This window comes from Synchiropus splendidus, chromosome 10 (genome assembly GCF_027744825.2).
Source record: "Synchiropus splendidus isolate RoL2022-P1 chromosome 10, RoL_Sspl_1.0, whole genome shotgun sequence".
NCBI lineage: Eukaryota > Metazoa > Chordata > Actinopteri > Syngnathiformes > Callionymidae > Synchiropus > Synchiropus splendidus.
In genome coordinates this window covers 11,354,514-11,377,096 of record NC_071343.1, presented here as the reverse complement: position 1 = coordinate 11,377,096, position 22,583 = coordinate 11,354,514, and the positions used below count along the sequence as shown (strand labels likewise).

Sequence of the window (22,583 nt, the reverse complement as noted above, 5' to 3'; positions counted from 1 at the left end):
CTCTGCAGCACATTAAGCTCTAAACAAAGTCCTCGCAGACAAAGGTGGAAATCAGACAGATTCATGTTGATTCAGGGTTTGCTGTGTCATGATTGTGTTTAGTGAATACAATAATAAGGTCAAGGAGACACACAGTTGAGTGTAGACAAATACGAAAAATAAAAACACATTAGCATATAGTAATATATTTAAATAAATTTACTCAAATGTACCAACTAAATCATGTTCACCGCTGTTATTTAGGTTTAACTTCATTTCACTTCATGAAGGAATTATCTTCTCTGACGTTACCAAAGTTCACCTGTATAAAAATAATGGCAAAATAATTATTAAAATCTGAAATAAAAACTGCGTTTGCTGGAAAGTAAACATCTGGGGAGAACGAGAATGCACCATTAGAAAATCTATGCATTTGGACTTATGAGCCGACAACGGAAAAGCGGTTGAAGATGGGTGGATGGACAAATGGATGGATTACTTAGACAAACACCAAAATTCTGAATAGATTTCCGTCATTATTTTAATTTGAAGTCCACATTCAAGCCGGAAGTCGAGGTGCAGCGGTCAGAGTGCGCATGCGAAACTGGCTCGAACTTATTGCTAACTTCTTTAGCTCTTTTTTTTATGTCGAGCCAAGTTGCCTTTTGCGTGTGACACGAATTTTAACAAGCGTTTCTCTCATGAAGGCGGTAATTCTAGCTGCCGGTTACGGGACCCGGCTTCAAAAGGACGTGTTGTCTGACCGCAGCGGGAGGTACGCGCACCTGGCCGGTGTCGCGAAGCCGCTGCTGCCGGTGGGTGACCGGGCATTGATATCTCACTGGGTCCGCGCACTGAGCGACTCCGGCGGTGTGGACTGCATCTATGTAGTGGTCAGTATCTCGCCACCAGAATAACTGTCTTGAACATTAGCACTAACATTGTGTAAACACTGTTGTTGCTTCATTAAGATGGTCTGTTTTTTTTTTTTTATTGAACATAATCATCTTTATTTATGAGATATACCTGTCCATGTGGACGCAAAGAGGCAAGATAACATTATAGTTCCAAAGTTGATGTTTGTTTTACATTGGTGTAGACTCCACAGTTCACTTAAATTCTACGATAAAAAGAGTTTCCGCCATTGACAGTTATTTTTGGCTCTATAAATGTTTAGTTACCATCATAAGTTCCCAGTCTGTGACCTTACAATTCCTCCTGATTTGTTTGATGTTCGACTCAAAATATCACCACTTTTAATTAAACGGCAAGTTATTAAATAACGCCTGTGTTTAATACCTCATGATCAAACAAAATTATCATCTGCTCTAGAAGGCACTTGTGCTTGTCTTGCCATTTTTGTTTATTCATCTGTAAATGCATAACCGGGTGTTAGTTCACCTTCAATCCTGTCTCTGGCAAAGTGCAAAGTAAAGTGTCTTGCTCCACAGACCAACGCCGTCTACCTCAGTGCTTTCCAGGAGTGGGCAGCCCATTTCCCCAACGTCCAAATCCTCTGTGATCAGACAACTAGTAATGATGTGAGTCACATTCAAAGAGCATTTGCTTTGCTGCACCTGCCTTTTCTCTTGTTTTTTTTGTTTAGGACTTGTGGACATATTGATTTGAGGGTTTGTAAACTCACTATCTCTGACTTAAGTGGCCGAACTGGAATAGGTTCTTACTAGGGATTGGCGATAAACTATCGTACACGATATACCGCCAAAAACATCTCACGATAAATTCGATAAACACGTGGCTCACTCTCTGCATTGTACACACGTGGACATGACGAGAAGGCGACGATGTACCGTACTCTCCAGCTCTGCGGTGTGACAGTTGTGGAGAGCCTGGTGGACTTCGGTTCACGATCGTAGTTTTTAACTTATTTTTAATACAGGGAACCTTTCATAATTACATTGGTCGACTCTGAGTCATATTGGCGGCGCTGTCCTCTTGCGCAACGCTTATGCTATGACCTGGCATCAGTTAGGGACCATCAACAAATTCTAAAGCGGTCAAAGTATGAGCAAAATCTTCAATAAGGCAATGGAAAACAACCATTTATGAGAGAGAATAGTGAAAAGGTTTTTCATCACACAAGACAACAGACAAGAAACAGTTTGTATCATGATTTGGAGAATAGATAGTTAGAGACATGAGATACAGCAGTCAGACAGCTCAATTTAACCCCTAAATAAAGCTGGCAGAGCAGCTTCTACCAGAGACGTGAAACATTGAATTTCTCATCTATACACTTAGTTAACTATTAGATTTAGACATAAACAAATAATGATGCTGGAGACAAACTCCACTAATAAGTTTCATCATAAAACAGCTTCTACTCAACAGAACGCAGAGCTGCACTTACATGTTATTGTTTTCCTAACCACCTGGACTAGAATCGTCTCGGTGCAGTGGCGTGCCTGCAGCTGTCCATCAAGCACTTCCAGATAGACGACCACGTCGTGGTTATCGGCGGGTAAGTGAAGCTGCATGATCACCGTGTTGCATAGTGAATGATCCCGCCCTGTTTCTGACTGCTTTTCTTTCGCAACGCCGAAGTGACACGCTCTTCAGAGAAGACTTCAGTGTCCGTCGGGTGCTGGAGAGGTTCTCTCACCTACAAGCAGAGAAAGACAGCAGTTGTCTGGTGCTCTCATATCAGTGCGCAGACCAAGGTATTCAACATTTTTTTATATATATTTTATAAATATTCAGGCAATGTCTTGCAAATTGAAGATTTTCACTACCTGCTTTGACATGTTCTGCTGATGCATGAGACAAGGCAGATGCTCCATTGCCATTTGTGTTTTTGCATTATGGGACTGAAAATCACTCTTGCTATGAGATGAGGGAGCAAGAAAATCAAATATTGATCCATCCATTTACCACCGCTCTTATGAGGTCTGTTGATGGATAAACTAAAGAGTCCCAGACTTCCATTGTCCTGGAGAACTTCCTCCAGCTTTTGAGTGAGTACACAGAGGAACACCTGTCTAGAGGTCCGCCCCGGAAGCGCACTGATAAGAGGCCCTGGTTCCGCCTCCTCACACTTATCGAGGTCATGCCCACCACAAAGAAAAGGCATTTTCAATCATATAACATTCATGCCACGTCGTTTTTATGCAACATGTTTTGTGTGCAGAAACTCAAAAGTATGGAATTCTGGAGGTGGACGCTGACCATCGTGTTGTCTGCATGAAAGAGAAGCCACTTCCGACGGAGACTCCATCACGGAGAGCGGTCAGTGAGGAACATTAGTTATCTGTCAGTCTGAGCTAACCTTGATAGTCATGAAAAACTGGAAAATGAATGGAAATGTTGTGATCTCATCTCAAATGGACAAGCACATCCATATATTTATTACTATACTCTGAAGTTCATCTGTTCTGTTGTTGCTTTTCTTATGTTTTCTGTTGAAAAGACTTAGTTTTTTGTTTTTTTTTAACTCACCCGTCTCATTTCTTTCTCCGTTATATTTCAAGTGCCCGTGCTTTTATGTCCTCTCGAAGAAAAGTCTCCACTATCTGGACACATTCCTTGAAGAGAAGAAGGTAAAATTCTATCCTTCAGAGTCAACACACTGTCCCTTTCACTTTAATACACTTAATAATGTGCAAGAGCACGTTTTGATGTGATAAACTGGAAGAGCCGCTAGGTGGCAGTCATACAAACCAAATGTCTGGGCGCCGAGTTAACATTATGGCATGTTTCCTCTGACCCTGCAGGATGCTCCCATCGGTCAGAGAGATGCTCCTGGGAACTTTGTCTCGTGGATTATTCCTCGGTAGCTCCTTCCACCGTTATCCAGCCGCAGGAAGTATTTAACAATGTGGTTTGAACTGGTTTTGCTGTCGTCCACAGGGCACCAGTTTTCGCTTATCACATCTCCGGGCGTTTTGATGTTGGAAATTTGTCCTCGTATCTGGAGTGTGACCTTTACTTCAGAGACAAACTACAAGACGTGCAGTCATACATGGTGTGAGCCTGTAATCTTTATTTTGCAATGCTGTTCTTTGAAATCATGATTTAATCTTTAAAAAAGTTGCACCAGTTAACCAGTGAGCAGCCGCGTGCACTTGTCCGTGGCCTTCTCGCGGCCGTTCTCCATCTTGGCGATGCGGGAGCCGAACTGCATGGCTCTCTTGGGCAGGACGGCCGAGTGGGTCAGGCCGAGACGCTTGGCAGCTAAACGCAGGAGTAGTTTCTCCCCAACTCCTCGAGGTAGAGTCAGATCCGCCTTCTCCCACACTGGCAAGGCATTCAAGTAGCTGACCACGTCCTCATCCAGGAAGGGAAACCTGCAGCCGCACCAGTGTGAGTTTGACTCAGCTGAACGTTCAACTGGACTTATAAGTTCATTCAATACTGTTGTCAATCAATATGTGTTTCATGAATAACCACGACAAGCAACATTTCCTTGAATTTGGGGTTGGATAAAATTGTGAAGCAATACAATAAATTACACCTTTTATCAAATGTTTTTACACAGTTATTTCTATCCTTAGTATGTGTTTCACTGACTTGGCATTCTCAAATGTTTCCATAAATATAATACTACCTGTTCTTCATTGGTTTTTTTTTCCCACACAATGTTTTTAATAGTGAAACAAGCGGGAACAGTTTTTGGTGAAAGTGATTCAGATTTATGGATCTGTTTTAAACATAAAACCCACTGAGCCGTCGACATCACCGGTACCAACCCTCATACTCACCGAGCTTCCTTGCCGTGGTCAGCAATGACTCGGTCATCCCTGCCCAGGTTTCTGGAGGAGATCCGGCCCAGTTCCATGGACAGTTCTTGGATCAGTCCTTCATATCCAGATGTTTTGAATCGGACTCTGTGTCTAGAGTAACCGGCCAGCTGTTCGTCCGCGCCTATGCCAGTCAAGATGACCTGCAGATGAAAAACAAAAGTCTTAAGAAGTGGAGCATAACATATTATCCTCACGAGACTATCAGATTTATCCCTTCACTGGTCTGCAGCAGTCAGTAGCTGGCGGGATCATGGTGAGTTGTTGTTGTCATGTCGTTTGTGGGCTATTTTATTTCATATATTTCTATTTATTTCATTTATTGACAGCACTTCCGAAACACTTCCCTAGTTGGTGGGATCCCCACTGACCATGGCAATAAATTTGATTCTGATTCTGAGGCTGGCCACTGTAGGTTCAACTAGACAAGGAAAGCGATGAAGATCGCCCCACAGTGACACTGAAACAGATGTAGATCACCTTTGCAGACGATGAGAAGCTCTTCTGGTGACCGTGCTGGGTGAGCAGACCCACCCCTCTGGCTGCAAACCACACTGCACACCCGATGCTGTCGTCCAGCACCGTGTCCAGCGGGTACACCAGGTGACAGATGCGATCCTGCCTCATCGTCTGCAGCTGCTCCTGCGTCACATTGATTTCCACAAAGTTCCATCGCCTGCCCGGATTTAGATCTTGTAATTCCTGGAGGCCACATCGACCCGTGATTCTGTCTGGAACATCAAAGGGGGAGGGCGTTGCATTCGCACCCGTAGGTTTGTTGGCTTTATTTGCGGACACCTTTGGCTTCTTTGGCTCCTGCAGTCTGAATGCCACGTTGAGGAGGTCAATGGGTTGATGTGCGGGAACGTGGCGGTCCGCCAGAGCCGCCAGCATCATAGAATCAATCCCGCCGGAGAAAAGTATAGCGACAACAGCCTGGTCATTGGTTTGGGACTCTTTGTGGATGGGCAAAGACTGAACACGTCTTCTCACAGCCTCACTGAGAACGTTGAGGAGAGCGTCCACATCTTCATTTATTTCTTGTTTTGACAAAAGCAGCTGCAGCTCTCCCATGTTGGTATCACAGTCAGATTTCACAGCCGTCGACAAGTTTGGGATGGAGGTATTTAAAGGACAGATGGGGGACTTCAGAACGAGGTCATCTTGATTCAAGGAAACGGTGCAGCACGCAGATGCAGACTGAAACACTGAGAGCGGATGGTCGCCCCCTGCAGGTGACCAGGGGTAGAGCTCGACTGTCACCGTGCCAGATTCTGTAACCCTCTGCAGGTCAATCTTGTACACACCCACAGTTGGGACTTCTTGCCAAGCTGGTTCTGAAGTTTGGGCCGCCACAGAGGACAACGTGATGCATCCTGTGTCAAATGTCCACAGTAAGCTCCTCCTGCCAAAGTAATCTCTTCCAAACCAGAGGAAGTGTTCAGCTCTCTGGTAGTAGATGAAGCCCCAGGGCCCACGGATCTCAGAGAGGACTGAGAGCACATCTCCGGGGCAGCTGCAGGATGACAGTCTGTCCTGAACTGCAGAGGTGTCGTTCTCTGATGGTTTGACCTCCAAACCCCCGAAAACCTCTCCATTCCAGAGCAGGATGTTTCCAGCTGGATCTTGAAGCGGCTGAGGTGTCAGAGTTCCTCTCATGTGGAGAACATGAGCCGAGAACAAACACTCATAACAGGCACCATTGACGATCAGTTCGCCGCTGTGGTCTGGTCCTCGTCTGCTGAGGTGTTGCTGCACCACCTTGTTCTGCTCAGACCGAGCGGCCGACACCCTCAGACAACAGAAGATTCCACACATGACGTCACAGGTCCTGCAGCTCCTTCTTCAGATCATCCAATTCTTCTGCAGAGAGACAGCATCAAGCGGTCGTTTCAGTATCACCACCCTTCAACCATCCATGAGATGTATATATAAATAAATAAATAAATATAAAACAAAGAGCCACTCCTCTTACTCTGACATGAACTCAGCGCGCGTCCTCTGTCGCTCAAAAAGAAAATGTTGCTGTTCCTCTGCTGGACGTAAACTTTCTGAAAAACAAAAGGCGGGTCACTGCATGTTTTATTAAGTATTATTATTCATCTTTTTGTTTGCTCATACGCTTTATATCACGACTGAAAATTTGACTAAAGACGAGCAGTTTTGTCAGTCAGAGTCGACTCACTCACCCTGTTCTTATTTAGGTTGGAAAGCTCGTCCACTGCTATATTGTGCTCCTTGATCTGAAATGACATCGGTTGCTTGATTTATTTAGAGGCCGTTAAGACAACACAACAGAGTATATTGTAAAATTGAATTCACTTCCGAAGTTCCGAAGCATTCAAATGTTAAGCAACCACATTATATTCATAAAAATAAATAATGAGTTCATGTATTCAATGTTGTTTACTACCTTCTTGTCCAGTTCCTCCTTCCGATCAGTCGGTGCCTTCAAGTCGCCACTATTTAAAGACATTGTGCTGTGAGAGCGGTGTTATAGCCAGTTTAGCTGAAGACTGTAAACACACGAGGAAGAAGAAACAGGAAGTCTTCTTCTTCTTTGAAGTCAATGGCGCGTTAGAAAAAGCTTGAGTGTACACACCGCCACCTGCTGTACAGCTATAAACAGTACAATTGCCTAAACCCCCTGCTCTCTTGCGGTTGCACAGGATTTTTATTTTTTTATTCATTCATTTTTAAAAATGTATTTCTATTATCTTGAATGAATCTGGAATTTCACTCGAAATGTCAAAACCAAGGTGGTCATTTCCCACGCAAATGTCCGGCAAGACGAACGAGATGAAGAACAAATTATAGGAATAAAGGGCTCTTTGGAATCCTGTTGAACCGGACTGGAAGCAGAGACTGACAAGGTGAAAATCACGAGTAATGCAACACGGGTGAAAGAAGTTGAACTGCTGTATTGATCTGCAACAGCTGCCAGATGTTTACCGGTTCATTCCCTGGAAAGGGGCCTGTTGTTTTAGGAAGAGCAGTCTGGCTGTCACGATGTCAAAGTCTGTCGAGTCACGTGAGCCGCTGTTGTGTCGAAATGTGGGTGAAGGCCACATCGCGACGCTCGTGTCTGCTGAGCTTCTGCTGCTGTCATCTAACATAAAAGCCATCGCTTCAGAAACACAAGTTATCTGGAGAACGTTGAGTCCTGGTTCCTCTGGCTTTCTCTTGGTCAGCATAATTCAAGCTAACACTGCAATGTGACCGCTGGCCAGGGTCTTGAATTTGATCCCAGATCTGCTGGGAATTATCTCCTAAAGTCTTATCACGTTGACATTCCATTCATTTTGTTATCTCCTCGCACTTCTGCTTCATCACATCTACATTCAGTTTTCAGTGACCATGACAGCGTGTACACAGAGGGACGACCTGTCGTGAATCACCCGGCCTTTATTCATGCAAGCGATGACAAATAAAGGAGAAACTGTCCACATTTCACAGAATAAAGTTTAACGTTGTGTATTTGAACACCTGCATAACGCTCAGACTGTGGCATGAATGTTAATAAACTTCCCCGGGCGACAGATCAGCGTCTTCCACTTAAGCCACTTCATTGTCAGGCATGTTAAAATGCACGCCCCCCTACTGAAGAGAGAGAAGAGTCCGCCCTCAATGTTGGACCGAATATGGGGCTCATGTCACCAATGTGTTCCCCTCATGCCAGGTATATTGCACAAAAGACAAAAAAATCAAAAGTTCATCCCATTTCCTTTGCTAGTGTTCCTTAGTTTCTAGTGGAGCGTCGTTTCCTCCTCAGCTTCCAAGGTGGTTGAAGGATTAGAAAAATCTTAAAAGTCAAGCTGCACTTCTGCCTGCTGGTTCTAGCTTTGAGCTCCTTCCAAGGGTTACTTCTGGTTATATGTTCTTCATGAAATAGAGGACAATTGTGTTTTTTCAATGGTTTTCCTTCAAGTTGAAATGTTTTCATGAAGCCCTTTCTGTTTGTGAGGTTATTGAAATGAAGAGCATCACAATTGCTGGTGTGGCCTTGATCCTTAAGAGTTCACAGTCGCCTCTTAACTAACTTAACTAACTCTTAACTAATCTAGGATACTTGATCCTCACAGGGATTTGAATGAAGCACACCTGATTTTTTGCCCTCTGTTATGCATGCTCCACCAGAACCTGTGGTTTTACTGTCAAAATCCTCACCCTCAGCTTGCGACATAAAGGACACAATCTCCAAATGTCACCCAAAATCCTCACCCATAGGTGAGTGTGAGGCTTAAGCACCGCCTCCCAAATACCTTCCCGAACAGCTGCTTGTTCCTCTCAGGCCATTCTAGACCACATGAGGCAAGTCATATTTTCATTCTCAGAAGTCCAAATATAGCCGACATAAACAAGGGTTGTTGTTGTTCGGGACCTGTAAAGAGATCCAAGTGTAACCGCACAGGATAAGTGGCCACAAGATGACAAAGCAGCAGCAGAGGTGGACGCTTGTGTTCGGACCTGCCCAGTCGGAGTAGGTCTCTCTCTCTCTCTGTGATCCCACGGAGATAACAAATAGTGTTTTCTGTCATCACCCGACTCAATAAGATGTTGTTTTGACCCGGCGGCAATTTTGCTCCCAGAGGATTGAAGAGAAGAGAGACAACAGCTCAGACCTGTGTGCAGTTCAAAGCCACTGAATGTCTATATACTGTATAGGGTAATGCATATATAACATATAAATCCATGTAAATGAATTTCAACACACTCACTCTGCTCTTCGTCCCAGATGGAGAAGACGTCTCATTTGTCTTTAAAATGATTTCTTTTGGTCCAGAACCATCGAGGATCAAGCTCAAAACGTCATCGCAGCCATGCTTGTGTTTGTTTGAGCATCACTGAATGTATTGAGCTTGTACCTTATGAGAGTCTTTGAGTGACTTTAAGGATGCTAATCTGCTGACTAGGCATGTTTTTGTCGACAACTAAGCTGTGTGCATTGTGAGGATGATTCGGAGGAACTGTGTGAGGATTTGGCTGCATCAGACTTCTGGTTCGATTTCGAGAGAGAATCCTACGTTTGACACGGTCACTGTGATTCACCCCGCCATTGTCAGAATAATAAGACACTTAAGCACAGGGTGTGAGAATAGACGTGAGGTTTTTGAGTGTGGGCCGCGCTCCACTGCACGAACAGTGATCCACAGTGTTTACCACTTTTCATGAACCAAAAGATTCCCGGTTTGTCCAGTGTGTAATTACAGCTCAGGTCTGTTCTGTTGACATAGGTGGACAAATGCAAGTCACCCAAATGTTTGCTCTGTACACACTTTGCCTTTGTCACCGCCAGGCATCGTTGCAACAGCGTTCTTCACCAAGCTCCACCGCATTATAATCATAAGACGCATAGACAACAACCAAACCTTTACCAAGACCTGGATGGCAACACCATGAGCTCATTTTTAAAAACATGTTTCTTAATCGGTCAAAAAAAAAAGCTACACCTCATGATCATAAATAATACATTTTTCACTATAACTTTATGTCAAAGTACTCTTGCAACATCTGCTACTTATTTACTTCCAGAAGTACTCATCTTTAATTAAAAAAATATTCTTATTCCTGTGTCTGATTCAACAAGCACAATTCTTGGTATTATTTTACCGCTATTATTATGATTCATCCAACATGTATTATTCATGCAAACCAATGAAACAATCAATAAGTAATGGAATATTATAAACTTGAGACTACAAAGTTCATAATACAGGTTACTGTTTATATTTAATTTTCACTCCAAAGACCATTCACAGAATTATTATTATTATTATTATTATTATTGTTGTTGTTGTTGTTATTATTACTATTTTTATTTGGAAAAAAACATAACTGAACAAAATGAATTCATTATTAGGCACATGCAGTGAACACAAGTAGTTTGGATACAGGAATTGACTATTGCACATGTACACATACATCTTCAGGTAACCTCCGTTTAGTCCAGTTCTGAGTTGCGGATCGCGCTGGAGTACCACATTCAACAGCAAAATTTCATTCGCGATCCACATGCTTCCGGTCGGGAGAGGGGGTGGGGCTAACGACGGTCACGTGACCAGCGGGGTATATTGGCAGCGGGACGTAAACACTGAGCAGCAGTGGATCGTCAAGCTTTCGGAGACGGGCCGCGATTGTGCGCCTTTTTCCTGCTTCTATAGCGCACAAAGACATTTCTTTCCAACTTCAGCTACAGTGATAGCTAAGTTTGGAAAGGAGGACAGAAGAGGGACGCGTTTTTTGTGGGTTTTTTTTGACGCCGTCGACTGTCAGATGCAGCCGTGACCGAAATTCGAGACGCTACAAAAGAGATCGCTTTTGACAAAAACAGTTTTTATCGCACTCACTTTTGGCCCCTTTTCCCCCATCTATCATGGAAGACTCGACTGCACCAAAGAAAAGGACATGCTGCGGTCGGTTGCTCGTGAATACTGGATTCAGATGATGCAAACATGTTTCTGACAGATGTGTTTTCTCTGCAGAATCGGTGGGAGATTTTTTCACCTCCGCCAAATTTCTCATTTACATGGGTCATGCTTTGTCAACATGGGTGAGTGTGACGTGAAAAACAATATCACTAAATGGCTCTCCTGTCAATCCTGCCTCAGTAACAAGCTAGTATATATTTAGACGTGTTGACATGGGGGAAAGCAGAAAAAATATGGATTTTTTAAAATGATGACACAGGTTTCTTTGTGATGTAATGATATTCAATATTAATATTTTTCATTTTTGTTGGTATTGGAGTTATTTAGGAATTAATAATTAATAATTCTGACACAATATTTAGGTTTGTCATTTGTGACAATAAGTAGTGTATGGTTGTAATTTTTTAATATAGTTTCAAACACTAACCAGCATTATATCCTCCAGGGTGACCGCATGTGGAACTTCGCTGTGGCCGTGTTCCTGGTGGAGCTCTATGGGAACAGTCTGCTGCTGACCGCTGTCTATGGGCTGGTGGTGGCCGGTTCTGTGCTGCTGCTCGGTGCCATCATCGGAGACTGGGTGGACAGAAACCCTCGACTGAAAGGTAAAGACGATGAATTGCTTCATGACTGTGGGTGTGGAGTGCTTTAACTTCGTAATACTGCTATTATATAGTCATTACTATGTAATAGCATCGTAATTAGTTACTTATTTATATTACCTGTAGCGTCATGTGAGACTTTTCTGTCAATCTTAATGTGTCGTATAATTTAATGTTGACAGGTTTTCTTAAAATAAAAACTAATGGAGCAGAATTGTTGCTTTACCTGAGTAACTTTCTTCCCTTTGTTTACGCTTTGATGATGTTAGGCAAAGCAGCTAGTTACAGAGGCTGCTAAGTAATTATGGTCTTTATTGCTTTTTTAAAGCAATTCAATATGGACACATGGATTTTGAGTGAAATTTACAGCATTAAAAACGGACTTAATAAGCGTCAACATTTGACACACTTCATTCGGTATTCCTTGAAACGGCATCAAAGTTGTGTTAGCAGTTTTTTTCCGATTTGCTTTTGCGCTGTAACCACATCAGCTATGTTAGCTTGTGTCATCATTTGATCAATTAATCAGATATTCAAACATACCACTCAATTAAAGTCCAATAATGCAAAGTCACAAACATCAGATTGAAAAACTAAAACTACAATTTCCCACATGTTCATGCCTCCTGGTTCAGTGAATGGTGCTGAATATTCAATGGCAGCACTTGGAAGAAAAGCCTCCACATTCACACATTTGCGGAATGTTTATCCATAGGATTTCCACCAAGACTGGATTAACCAGGCCCTAATGAAGCAGTCCAGAACAGGAATCCGTTGTGTTTGGTCAGGACTCTGTCTCTAATTTTCCTGGTGGTGTCGCCGCAGTTGCCCAGACTTCCCTCGTCATCCAGAACAGTTGTGTCATCCTGTGCGGGATCCTTCTAATGGTCGTGTTCCAGTTCAAAGATCAGCTCGCCGAGATCTACAACGGTTGGATCCTGGTAAGCCCCACTGTTGCTCGCCATCTGCTGGGTCTTCACGTGCTAGTTTTTGTTGACTAAGCAGTATGAGGCCCCTAGAAGGACGTTACACTTTTTCCCCAACTCTGACCACGGGATGACGTGTCATCATTTTTCACTTATATAAACTTTATGACTGAAGACCTTTGACTGTTCCTTGTCTTCTGTGTGGGTTTCAATTTCAGATTTCTCAACACGCCTAATTAAACGGCCTGAAATTAACAAAGCTGTGTTACTGTTTTGGGTTGAGAAGAATGAAACTCTGTGGACACTGCATTGTGGTTCAATCTGTTTTGCTGTGTGGCGGCAGTGAAGGATGGTGGTTGAGTTCCTTATTGTCTCCAGTGACATTGAACTCAGTAGAAAAAAATGGACGCAGTTTGTTGCAGTGTGGTTTCGTGAGCAGAAGTAAGTTGACTGGCTATAAAAGGTGACGGAGGGTTGTCAGTGGTTGTTATGATGTTGTTCAGTTGTCAGTACAGAGGTTGTAAATGGTGAGCGGAATTCCACAGGCAGCTCTTGAATTTCAGTTATTCAATGTAACTTCAAGCAGGTGTCGCGGTTTGAGTTGCAGCTACACAGCAGGAAGAGTGTGGGTTCACGCCACCTTGCTGCATCTTTTTATGTCCAAAGTCAGGCCCAGGGGCCATTTGCGTGCCCTGCAGCTGTGGCCCAAGTACTTGCTCTTAGACTGTAACTTCTGATGAAGATAATTCTTGTTATTTTCAGAGTTTAATATTGAGCCTGCAGGTGCAACGCGTACCCCCACACTCTTTCACCCTATTAGATATGACCCTCTTTTTTAATGTTAGCAATGTTAAAGGCTGTGAAGACAAGCAAAGTAAGTGATTGTCTTACAATGATCTTGAAAGAAATGTAGAAGAACAATGCCAGAAAAGACCAGAGTCTAGTCTTTCTTGCTTAAACTACCAGTGATTATGCCTCACTACTGAAAGGCTGTGGATTCTAATCCCATCTGAGGAGACAGGAATTTCAGACTTTTTCCAACTGAGGAAACATGAAACAAGGTGGGACCAAATCCGTAAAGCTTCTGTATCTGCTGCTTCTAAATTGCTTTCGACTATTGTGGTCATGATTGTTCAGGGAGTCTGACCCAAGTGCAGAATCGTCACCAGTAGACAGAAAACCCGAATGACGGGAGTAAGAGTTAACAATGATTTTTAATACAATGGACTCAAATAATACACGAACAAGAAGGAATAACCAAGGACGTCGACACCAGAAGCGGAGTGAGGAGGATAAACACGTAGCAAAGGAGTGAAAACCTGAAAACAGAAAAGCAGGTGAATTAAATTCAAACCTGAAAAATGGCACAACAGAAACGCGCTTGGAAGCAAAACTTACAAGGCCCAAATAACACAAAGCAAAGGTGTTCTACATACACACATACACTATGACTCAGAGAAACAGAAAAGGCGAGTTTAAACAATAACACTCACACGCGAGCTCGGAGTCTAAAAGAAAGCAGGTGAGGAGATCAACTAAACAGGCAGTAGAAAGGATATAAACACGCACGCGGAAAACAGATATGAGATCGGAGGGTCAAGGGTCAAAAGAGAGAACTTTACCGTCGGAACACAAAGTGACCATCTGGCAACACAGACTGGACCCCAGGTGTAGAAATTCATGCAGACTGATCAGCAGAATGGGATCCAGCTGCGCTGCCATCAAGCTAGAAGCGAGGGGATGGGAAAAGGAAACATCAAACTGGAACACAGGAAATAACAAAATAAAAGCTCACAGAAATCGAAACATAACAATTGTGACTTCCAGGCAACAGCAGCGAGGCTAGTATTAAAAAAAAAAAACTAGCATGCCAGGATTCTTAGTCTCATGACATCTTCAGTCAACTTGGTCACTCCTTGCCTGATGAAAAACAAACAAACTAAAAAAACATCAATAATAGTGCAAGAAAAGTGGCTGAGAAAAAAACTGGTGAGCCATAACATAACTAGGTCCATCCATGAGTGTTGTGTGTGTGTATATGGTTCAGTTGCCTTGCTCTGTATCTGTTCTGTGAAACTGTGTGAAAACATCCAGGTCATTGACTTGAAAAGTCACTAAGTGCTTCAGGATTCCCGACTAGTTCTCACATAGCTTCAACCAGATGAGAGTCCTTGAACAGGCCAAGCCACATTTTTTACCATTGTGTCAGCCTGGGCTTTTGGAGATCATGGTGACTGCTCGGCCGTTTAATGGGACACTCAATCTCTTCTTTCGGTCGGCTCTGACGCCAACCGTCAATCTTGAACTCTCACACGGGGAAATAATTCGAGTCATCCAACCACTGGGCTGCGTTCCCACAGGGACACTTTTGTTTTTAACCTGACACCAGAGACACGTGATGGAGGAAACCTGCCCCGGCTCAACAAATTTTGCTGGCAAGCAAAGAGCTGCATAACTCTACAAGTGTTAACAGGCCAAGTTCAGCAGCTTGACCTCGGTAGGAGAGTTAAAGACGCATATACTTTGCTTGTTTTGCTCCTGTCGTGAGGGGATGCTCGGTGTAGTCTTGCCAAACGGACGTGTCCCAAAGAGGCTCCTAACATTTTGTCTGGAATCTAATCTAATGTTGGAAACAATTTGTCTGACGCTTCATGGCCAGTTCTCATCAAATATGTGTAAAAACAAAAAAAACACTTATCTGTTTCAAGGATTAATGTAGGAGTGGAGGAGAAAACACAATCTAGTTATCAGTTGTCAGTTTCAGTGAGGGCTCAAGTGGCTACATTTGATGAGCTGATGCTTTGATTCAGAACAACACAGCTGTTCTAGAGCATGAGCGGAGACTGAACTTGCATTAGTGACCTTTGAACACATGTTAAAGATTCTCAGAAGCTTCTTTTCTATTTCATGTTATCTGACTTTTTTCCTTCCTGGTTGTTTTTTATCTACCATCTCACTGTCTTTCTCCAGACCACCTGCTACATTCTGGTGATCACCATCGCAAACATCGCCAACCTGGCCAGCACAGCGATGTCCATCACCATCCAGAGGGACTGGGTGGTTGTTGTGGCAGGCCAGGACAGCAGCAAACTGGCGGGTCAGTGTGTCTTTTATTGGTTTATCTTCTTGTGACACTTTATCAGATGCGGACTTTGAACCGACTTGTCGACTCTTCTCTCACTGTTACCTTTTGTGATGAATCCGGTGGAGCTATTTTGAATGAAATGAGCTTGACCTTGATTTTGTTACTGCATATTACATCCGCAAGAATAATGATTTAAACCGCCCCTTAATGCATATTACTGGAGCTAAAGTGCACTATTTGCATGTTGTTGTTTTTTTTTTTTTATTAGACATGAATGCGACTGTTCGGATCATCGACCAGCTGACCAACATTCTGGCCCCCATGCTGGTGGGTCAAATAATGGCCTTTGGATCCCATTTCATTGGCTGCGGCTTCATCTCCGGCTGGAACTTGTGTTCCATGGGCCTTGAGTATGCACTGCTGTGGAAGGTCTACCAGAAGACCCCAGCGTTGGCAGTCAAGGCTGGGCAAAAGGATCAGCAGCAGGAACTGAAACAACTGAGCTCCGAACAAGGTGAGCAGAGATTTGACTTCACACCTACTTTGGTCAACTGCCGCTCATTGATGATGTCCACCTCTTCACAGGGTCAGAGAACAGCCAGAGTCCAGAGGAATCCTCTCTGCCGCTGATGAACGACGCCTTGCCCGTAGTCAAAGCCAGCTCTCCCAAGAAGCATGGCTGCTGTCATCAGATCACCGAACCCATTCGCACCTTCCGGGCCGGATGGGTGGCCTACTACAACCAGAACATCTTCTTCGCTGGCATGTCTCTGGCTTTCCTCTACATGACCGTCCTGGGCTTCGACTGCATCACCACGGGCTACGCCTACACCCAGGGCCTCAATGGCTCAGTGCTCAGTCTCCTGATGGGGGCGTCGGCCATCTCCGGCATCTGCGGCACCGTGGCCTTCACTTGGATACGCAAGAAGTGTGGCTTGATCCGTACAGGCTTCATCTCTGGCATCGCACAGCTGTCCTGCCTCATGCTGTGTGTCGCTTCGGTCTTCGCACCGGGGACCCCATTGGATCTCAGCGTGTCCCCCTTTAAGGACCTTTACAGGCACCTGATGGGCGACAAAGTGCTCCCCGACCACGCGGTGACGGGAGGATTCATTGCCATGAATGTGACGGCAACTGAGGCTCCAGCAGAGGAGCTTCCGCTGCTGAAGTCCTACATGTCTGTCAGCCTGCTGTTCGCCGGCGTCATTGCTGCTAGAGTCGGTGAGTAGGACAGAGGTGGGCAATTCCATTTCCTCAGAGGCCACATTAGAAACTGTTGTGATGGGGCCATCACCAAAAGAAAAACATCGATGACTACAAAACATGACGGCAAAATATCCAAAATATGTACTTAAGTAACAAGGACAAGATGAACCTAAAAAGATTACATTTAAATAAGGATATGAAGAAGTGTAAATATACCATGAAACATATTGAAATATTTCACTTTATATGCATTTCATTTGAATATAAATCAACATAACTATGGACCAGATGTTTATTTCAAAATATATTTTCAATATTCCTTCAGTGTATTTTGAGGAAGAAGAAAAGCACACAAAAAAGCCCCATGAAAAGAATATATATTTATATTTATTAGTGGTGGGACTTTAACAAGTGAATTAATATTAATTAATTACATCAAAAATTTTAATTTAATTGAACAGTTTGCTCTCCAGACAACAGGGAACCTTTGTAAGTGCAGGAGTTCCTGCTCCACTGATCACACTGATGCACAAGACACGTGGCAGCTAGGATGATAACAACAACAACAAACATGGAGGAATCCCTGAACAAAAGCATCTGTTTGCTGTTGTTCAGGGAGGTTTTTCACTACACAATGGCCAGGGTTTCCACTACTCTGAATGTACTTGAAATTCTTATAAAATTGAAATTCTTATACAAATATTTTCCAGACATAAAATTAGCTTTACTTCAAATAAGGTGATGAAAACTTGAATATAGCCACCATCGTGATTTATTGTGCTGTTGTCAAACTGATGCAAAACAAACAATATTTTGTTGTTCAAATGTATGTATGGGTCCAAAATGTGGCTTCTTCTGGCAAATATTCTTATACCATTAAACTGTGATTAATTGAGATTAACTAATCACAAATTCTGTAATTAACTAGATTATTGTTTTAATCGAACCCCATCCCTAACATTTATATATTTACTGCAGAAGTGGAGTAAGAACAAAAAAAACAGTAAATTTACAATATTTCAGTGATAGTTTTAGTCTGACATCCAAAGGGCTAAGAAAATACAAGATCGGGCCACATATGGCCCCCGGGCCGCACTTTGCTCAGGTCTGCTCCAGGATAATAGATGTGAGGGTGTCAGACTGCAGACAGTAGAGGGTGTCTGTCGGGCGTGAAGAAAGTACAGAGTGGTGATTTATAGAGTCAGGTCATGAGGGAGCTGTTAGGAAAAAACAAGATATGACTGATGTAAAACAACGGAAAGGATGAAAGGGCTGAACAATTCCAAAGGGCAAACGAAATCACTGAACGGAAACTGTTGCATAGTGGCTTGTTTGTAGTCGCTTCTTTGCCGTGAATCACTTCCATAAATAAACTTGCCAAGACAGTTTGCTATTTAATGAGCTCCCGATGATGGTGACAGCAGGGTCACAGGTCACACTTTCTCATCAGTAACCTGAATTTCACAGCTCAGATGTGGCAGAGTCATAACGTCAACCTTTGATACCAATAAAGTGTCCAGATAATTCCAGCTACAGCTGCAGAAGTCGAGTTATTGGAGCTGTAAACGTGATGTAAACATCTTTAAACATCCTTTTTTTTTTCTTTTCTCCCCTTTCAGGATTGTGGTCTTTTGACTTGACAGTGACTCAGCTCATCCAGGAGAATGTGATCGAGTCGGAGCGAGGGGTCATCAACGGCGTCCAGAACTCCATGAATTACCTCCTGGACCTGCTGCACTTCATCATGGTTATTCTGGCGCCGAACCCCGAGGCCTTCGGAGTCTTGGTCCTCATCTCAGTGTCCTTCGTGGCCACCGGTCACGTCATGTACTTCTGGTTTGCCTTCAAGAACCTGGGCAGCCGCCTCTTCCTGTGCTGCTCGCCGGAGCAGAAGGTGGAGACGGTCGACAGCCTCTCGCTACCCACCACCGTCTAACCCCACCAAGAGACTCAGTCACGGGTACATACATCTAACACTGCTTCTTACTCAACTGACTAACATCTGTGCTAGTTGTCTGCTCATGTTAACAGAACCTAACAAGCTATGCAGAGTCGTTCAGAAAGCACAACGGATTGTGGAGTGATCTTCAATTCAAGTTGCTAATCCAAAGTAAAACTTGAGATTAGGCTTGAATTGCACGTGTACAGACGGAGACTTCCAGCCTTGTGACCCATTTGTTTGGGGGGTTAAGTGAAGGAAGTCTAGAGATCAGACTCTGAATATAGTCTCTGCATGTCTGCCTGAATGTAGCTTTGCAAAAGGTGCTTAGAATGTGGAGATTGTTAGAGTAAGCGAGCAAAGAATCTCCAACACGGAGGAGAATTCTCCGTTTCTTGACGCTTGCGCTGCTCTCTGTCAGACGTACAAGCCGACACGTAGTGGTGACATCCAACTCACAAGGGAGGACGACGCTTTTGTATAACCAAACTGCAAACTGGTCTCTCCATCGCTATAAGGGTTATTTATTCAAGAAGATCGGACGGTGTTAACGACTTTTTTTTTCCATCAGTATTGTGCGGGGAAAAGCGACAGGTCTTGCGCAGCCTAGTCAACCACTCTCAGATGCCAAAGCAGCACAACAGGAAGCGAGGGAAACCAGATAACTTGCCTGGATGGAAGCATTCCACGAGTCTTATTGTGTCAGCTGACCTTGGTCGTGCACACATGTAACGCTAAGCTCAGACAAACCTACATCGGCACTTTAGCTCATTGATGAACGTCAACAAAGTTTTATCAATACTTTTTGCACAAAACCATAAATCCATCATGCACATAAATGACTCAGAACCGAGTCCGAACTGCTGTGGTGTAGAGAGTGCAGCCGGTGTTTCGCCGTGCCACATGCTAATTCAGTTTTTAAAAGATGAATATCATACTTTTTAACAGTGGAATTCAGTCTTAAATCGTCCTCCTCACAAAGAAGAGCTCGGGTTCAAACACCAAAGGGATCTAACCAACACAAACAATAGCCGCATCAGGTCTCAACTGCCGTTTCTTATGCTCAGCCTTTTTTCCTTCTTTCTGCATTTAAAAATATTATTGAAACTGCCACAGGCTCCTGAAACGGATTCTAATAACTCTCTAATGCGTGACGCTGTCGTTCCACTTTTCTACCTCATTGTAGTGCCTCTAAACCCCCGTCACATGAGCCTAACCAAATCATCCTCTACAAAGAAATAACCTGGATTTACATCACCCCATATAGAAAAATTACAATGCAACTCTATTAACATTTGCATTTTAAGATCAAGGGACACTACACAGAAGAACCTACGACATTACACAAAGGCTTTAAACCAGGTGACATATGTTTGGTACAGTGCCAGTGGCGTATTTTGTTTTTAGAATATATGTATTGTCATATCCACCAAATACATAAAGCTATGCAATAGACTGATCATGTTCCACTTTGAGAAGAAGCTAGAACTTTATCTCAGAGCTGCCCTACTTTCAAGTCAAGACTCAGACTGTCCATGTTTCCATTAGAACCTCAGGAATCTACAGTGAGATTGTATTCGTTCCTAAAATCCCAGGCAACGTGAGTTGTAGCTTTAGATGAAAACAAGAACAGGACCCTCTTTGGTGGCCTCTTTACGCCTTAAAGAACGCTAACAAACGTGCGTCCTGGTTGGACACTTTGGCCCACGTTTTCTCCCGAAAAAGACCTGAGTGTTGTTTGTTGAGAGTGGAAATTATTGTCCAAGTGAAAAGTTGATTCAGGAATCTTTCACACAGCCATGAACTATATTTTGGTGTTCATTTATAGTGGTTGGTCAGTCCAAACAGAATATGTAAAAAAGTTAAAAAAAAAAAAAAGATTACATGTATGCCGTTTGTCCATGTTTTTTTTCTACTTATTTTTATATTTAGTGTTAGTGCAACCAAGGTTTGTGTTAGACTTTGAAGCAATCATTGCGAAATACAGCTGTATCATGTGTAATTTTATTTTTTTTACATTTGTTTAAACACTCATGATAAATAGTCCACGCTTGTGCTGCAGGTATATAAAGCTGTTCTGGGTTTCCACCTTTCTGTCCTCGAAGTATCGTGTGTTCTGGGGAGCTCAGTCAGTCCTGGGTTCTAAATGTGCTCTTCATGTTCAGCCATTCATATATCCACCAGCCACAGAACCGTACCATGTGATGCAAGTATTCTATACGCAGCTCAAGTGTGTGAGTGTTTATATGTATGTCACTTTATTGTGTAAACGCAGCGAATCAGATCAATCAATACAACTGAATGTGATAATTGCACTCCACTGAATTTATTGTTCATCTCTTTTTTTTTGGCATGTTGAATAAAGAAACGTTTCATAATAGAGTCAGGAGTTCTTTTCTGTGTGTTTTCTGGGTGCAGTTTGTTTGCCTTGGTGCGTCTCCAGTGCTCAGGCCATTCATTTCCTCCGAGAGGAGTTTTATTTTTATTTCTTTTCCCATCAAGTGTTCTGGAGGAGCAAATACCGCCCTGGGTTCGAATGACATAAGACCTGACCTGGATTCTGAATCAATGAGGGCTTCATGTTCAGATCTTCTGGAATAAAATAAAATTGTTCTACTTTGAGAAATTGCTCTTTTTGCCTTCTGCGTGAGCTGAATAAAGATGCTTTTGTTTCATTTTGCTGGAAGGAACAATAGCCACTTCATAGCTTCAAGAATTCAAGAATAAGTTTCGGTTTATCAATATGGGATTCGTCCGTCACATTACATTCAAACGCAACTGTGTACCATCTGTGAGGGAGGAAAAGTGCTGAAGTGAAACTTGATCTTCACAAATCCAAGTCAGCAGTTCAGTTGAGCAACTCGACCATAACTAAAGTGATGACTTTATGAAATCATGATGGTTTTATGTCTCCCATATCCGTCCACAATAGATGACTTTAGATTTTTTTTTTTCTGCCAGGTTGCAAACATTCCAGATTTAAAAAAACAAACAAACAAAATCAAAATAAAATACAATTCAGATTTAAAAAGTACTATAATGTTGTTTGTCTTTGTCACATAGTACAATTCAAATCTCACCCTTTATTGAAATTGTTACATTATAGCACAACTTCTGCTTTGTTGCATTGGTCAATAACTGATGGTCTGTGACATGAAAAGAGTGGGTCATTTAAACAAGTTTAAAAGCGACTCTGGCATCACTATAAGTCTAAATAAAATATGAGCCACCCTGGGATTTTGGGGGCTTGTTAACTGAATTAAATCATACAAACATATTTCCCATTACAACCTTGTGAAACCTTAAGAGAGAAATAGAAAAATACAGTCACTGTGTTTAATCCTGGGTGGAATTCAAGGATCACATGACACAGGCTTGTCTGTGTGACACAGCTGGGAAGCTTATCATCAGTGTATTATCTACTTTCCTTGCCTTCCAAAAGTCTTCGTGTTGCAATACTTGGGGCGGGGGTGAAAGTTAGAGAGCAAAAAGACGTGTGTTTAACCTGCTCCTGATACTGTACAGAAGCTTGGTCACAGTTGTATAAGCGCCTAATATTGATACCGTGGGAGCATGAGTGAGGCCTCCATAGCTCAGAGCAGAAATCACTCCCAGTGGGTTTCCATGGTTCAGCACCTTCCACCAAGTGCCATGCAAAGTG

At 43.0% G+C, this 22,583-nt stretch overlaps 3 protein-coding genes across 4 annotated transcripts; 2 read left to right on the top strand and 1 right to left on the bottom strand.

Annotated features, from left to right (window-relative positions):
• The first annotated feature begins 568 nt into the window (after positions 1–568).
• Positions 569–4,594, top strand: zgc:136439 (uncharacterized protein LOC678627 homolog). Its single transcript, XM_053877207.1, has 8 exons — positions 569–872; positions 1,431–1,520; positions 2,382–2,461; positions 2,545–2,660; positions 3,128–3,225; positions 3,468–3,536; positions 3,711–3,769; positions 3,847–4,594. Exons 1-8 carry the CDS (start codon positions 576–578, stop codon positions 3,965–3,967), a joined length of 930 nt encoding a protein of 309 aa, XP_053733182.1. The 5' UTR covers positions 569–575; the 3' UTR covers positions 3,968–4,594.
• On the bottom strand, positions 3,763–6,975 carry asnsd1 (asparagine synthetase domain containing 1). Its single transcript, XM_053877206.1, has 5 exons — positions 6,926–6,975; positions 6,712–6,787; positions 5,217–6,599; positions 4,698–4,879; positions 3,763–4,283 (listed from the first exon to the last, which is right to left on the bottom strand). Exons 3-5 carry the CDS (start codon positions 6,552–6,554, stop codon positions 4,037–4,039), a joined length of 1,767 nt encoding a protein of 588 aa, XP_053733181.1. The 5' UTR covers positions 6,555–6,599; positions 6,712–6,787; positions 6,926–6,975; the 3' UTR covers positions 3,763–4,036.
• A 1,274-nt stretch (positions 6,976–8,249) lies between these two features.
• slc40a1 (solute carrier family 40 member 1) lies at positions 8,250–21,404 on the top strand. 2 transcript variants are annotated; one of them, XM_053877204.1, is made up of 8 exons: positions 8,250–8,415; positions 11,219–11,286; positions 11,610–11,769; positions 12,592–12,707; positions 15,663–15,789; positions 16,046–16,291; positions 16,363–16,998; positions 18,603–21,404. In XM_053877204.1, exons 1-8 carry the CDS (start codon positions 8,250–8,252, stop codon positions 18,917–18,919), a joined length of 1,836 nt encoding a protein of 611 aa, XP_053733179.1. In that variant the 3' UTR covers positions 18,920–21,404. The 2 variants fall into 2 exon arrangements, with proteins under 2 accessions (XP_053733179.1, XP_053733180.1); XM_053877205.1 differs by lacking the exon at positions 8,250–8,415 and adding an exon at positions 10,811–11,149 and having other exon boundaries at positions 18,603–21,402.
• The last annotated feature ends 1,179 nt before the right edge of the window (positions 21,405–22,583 follow it).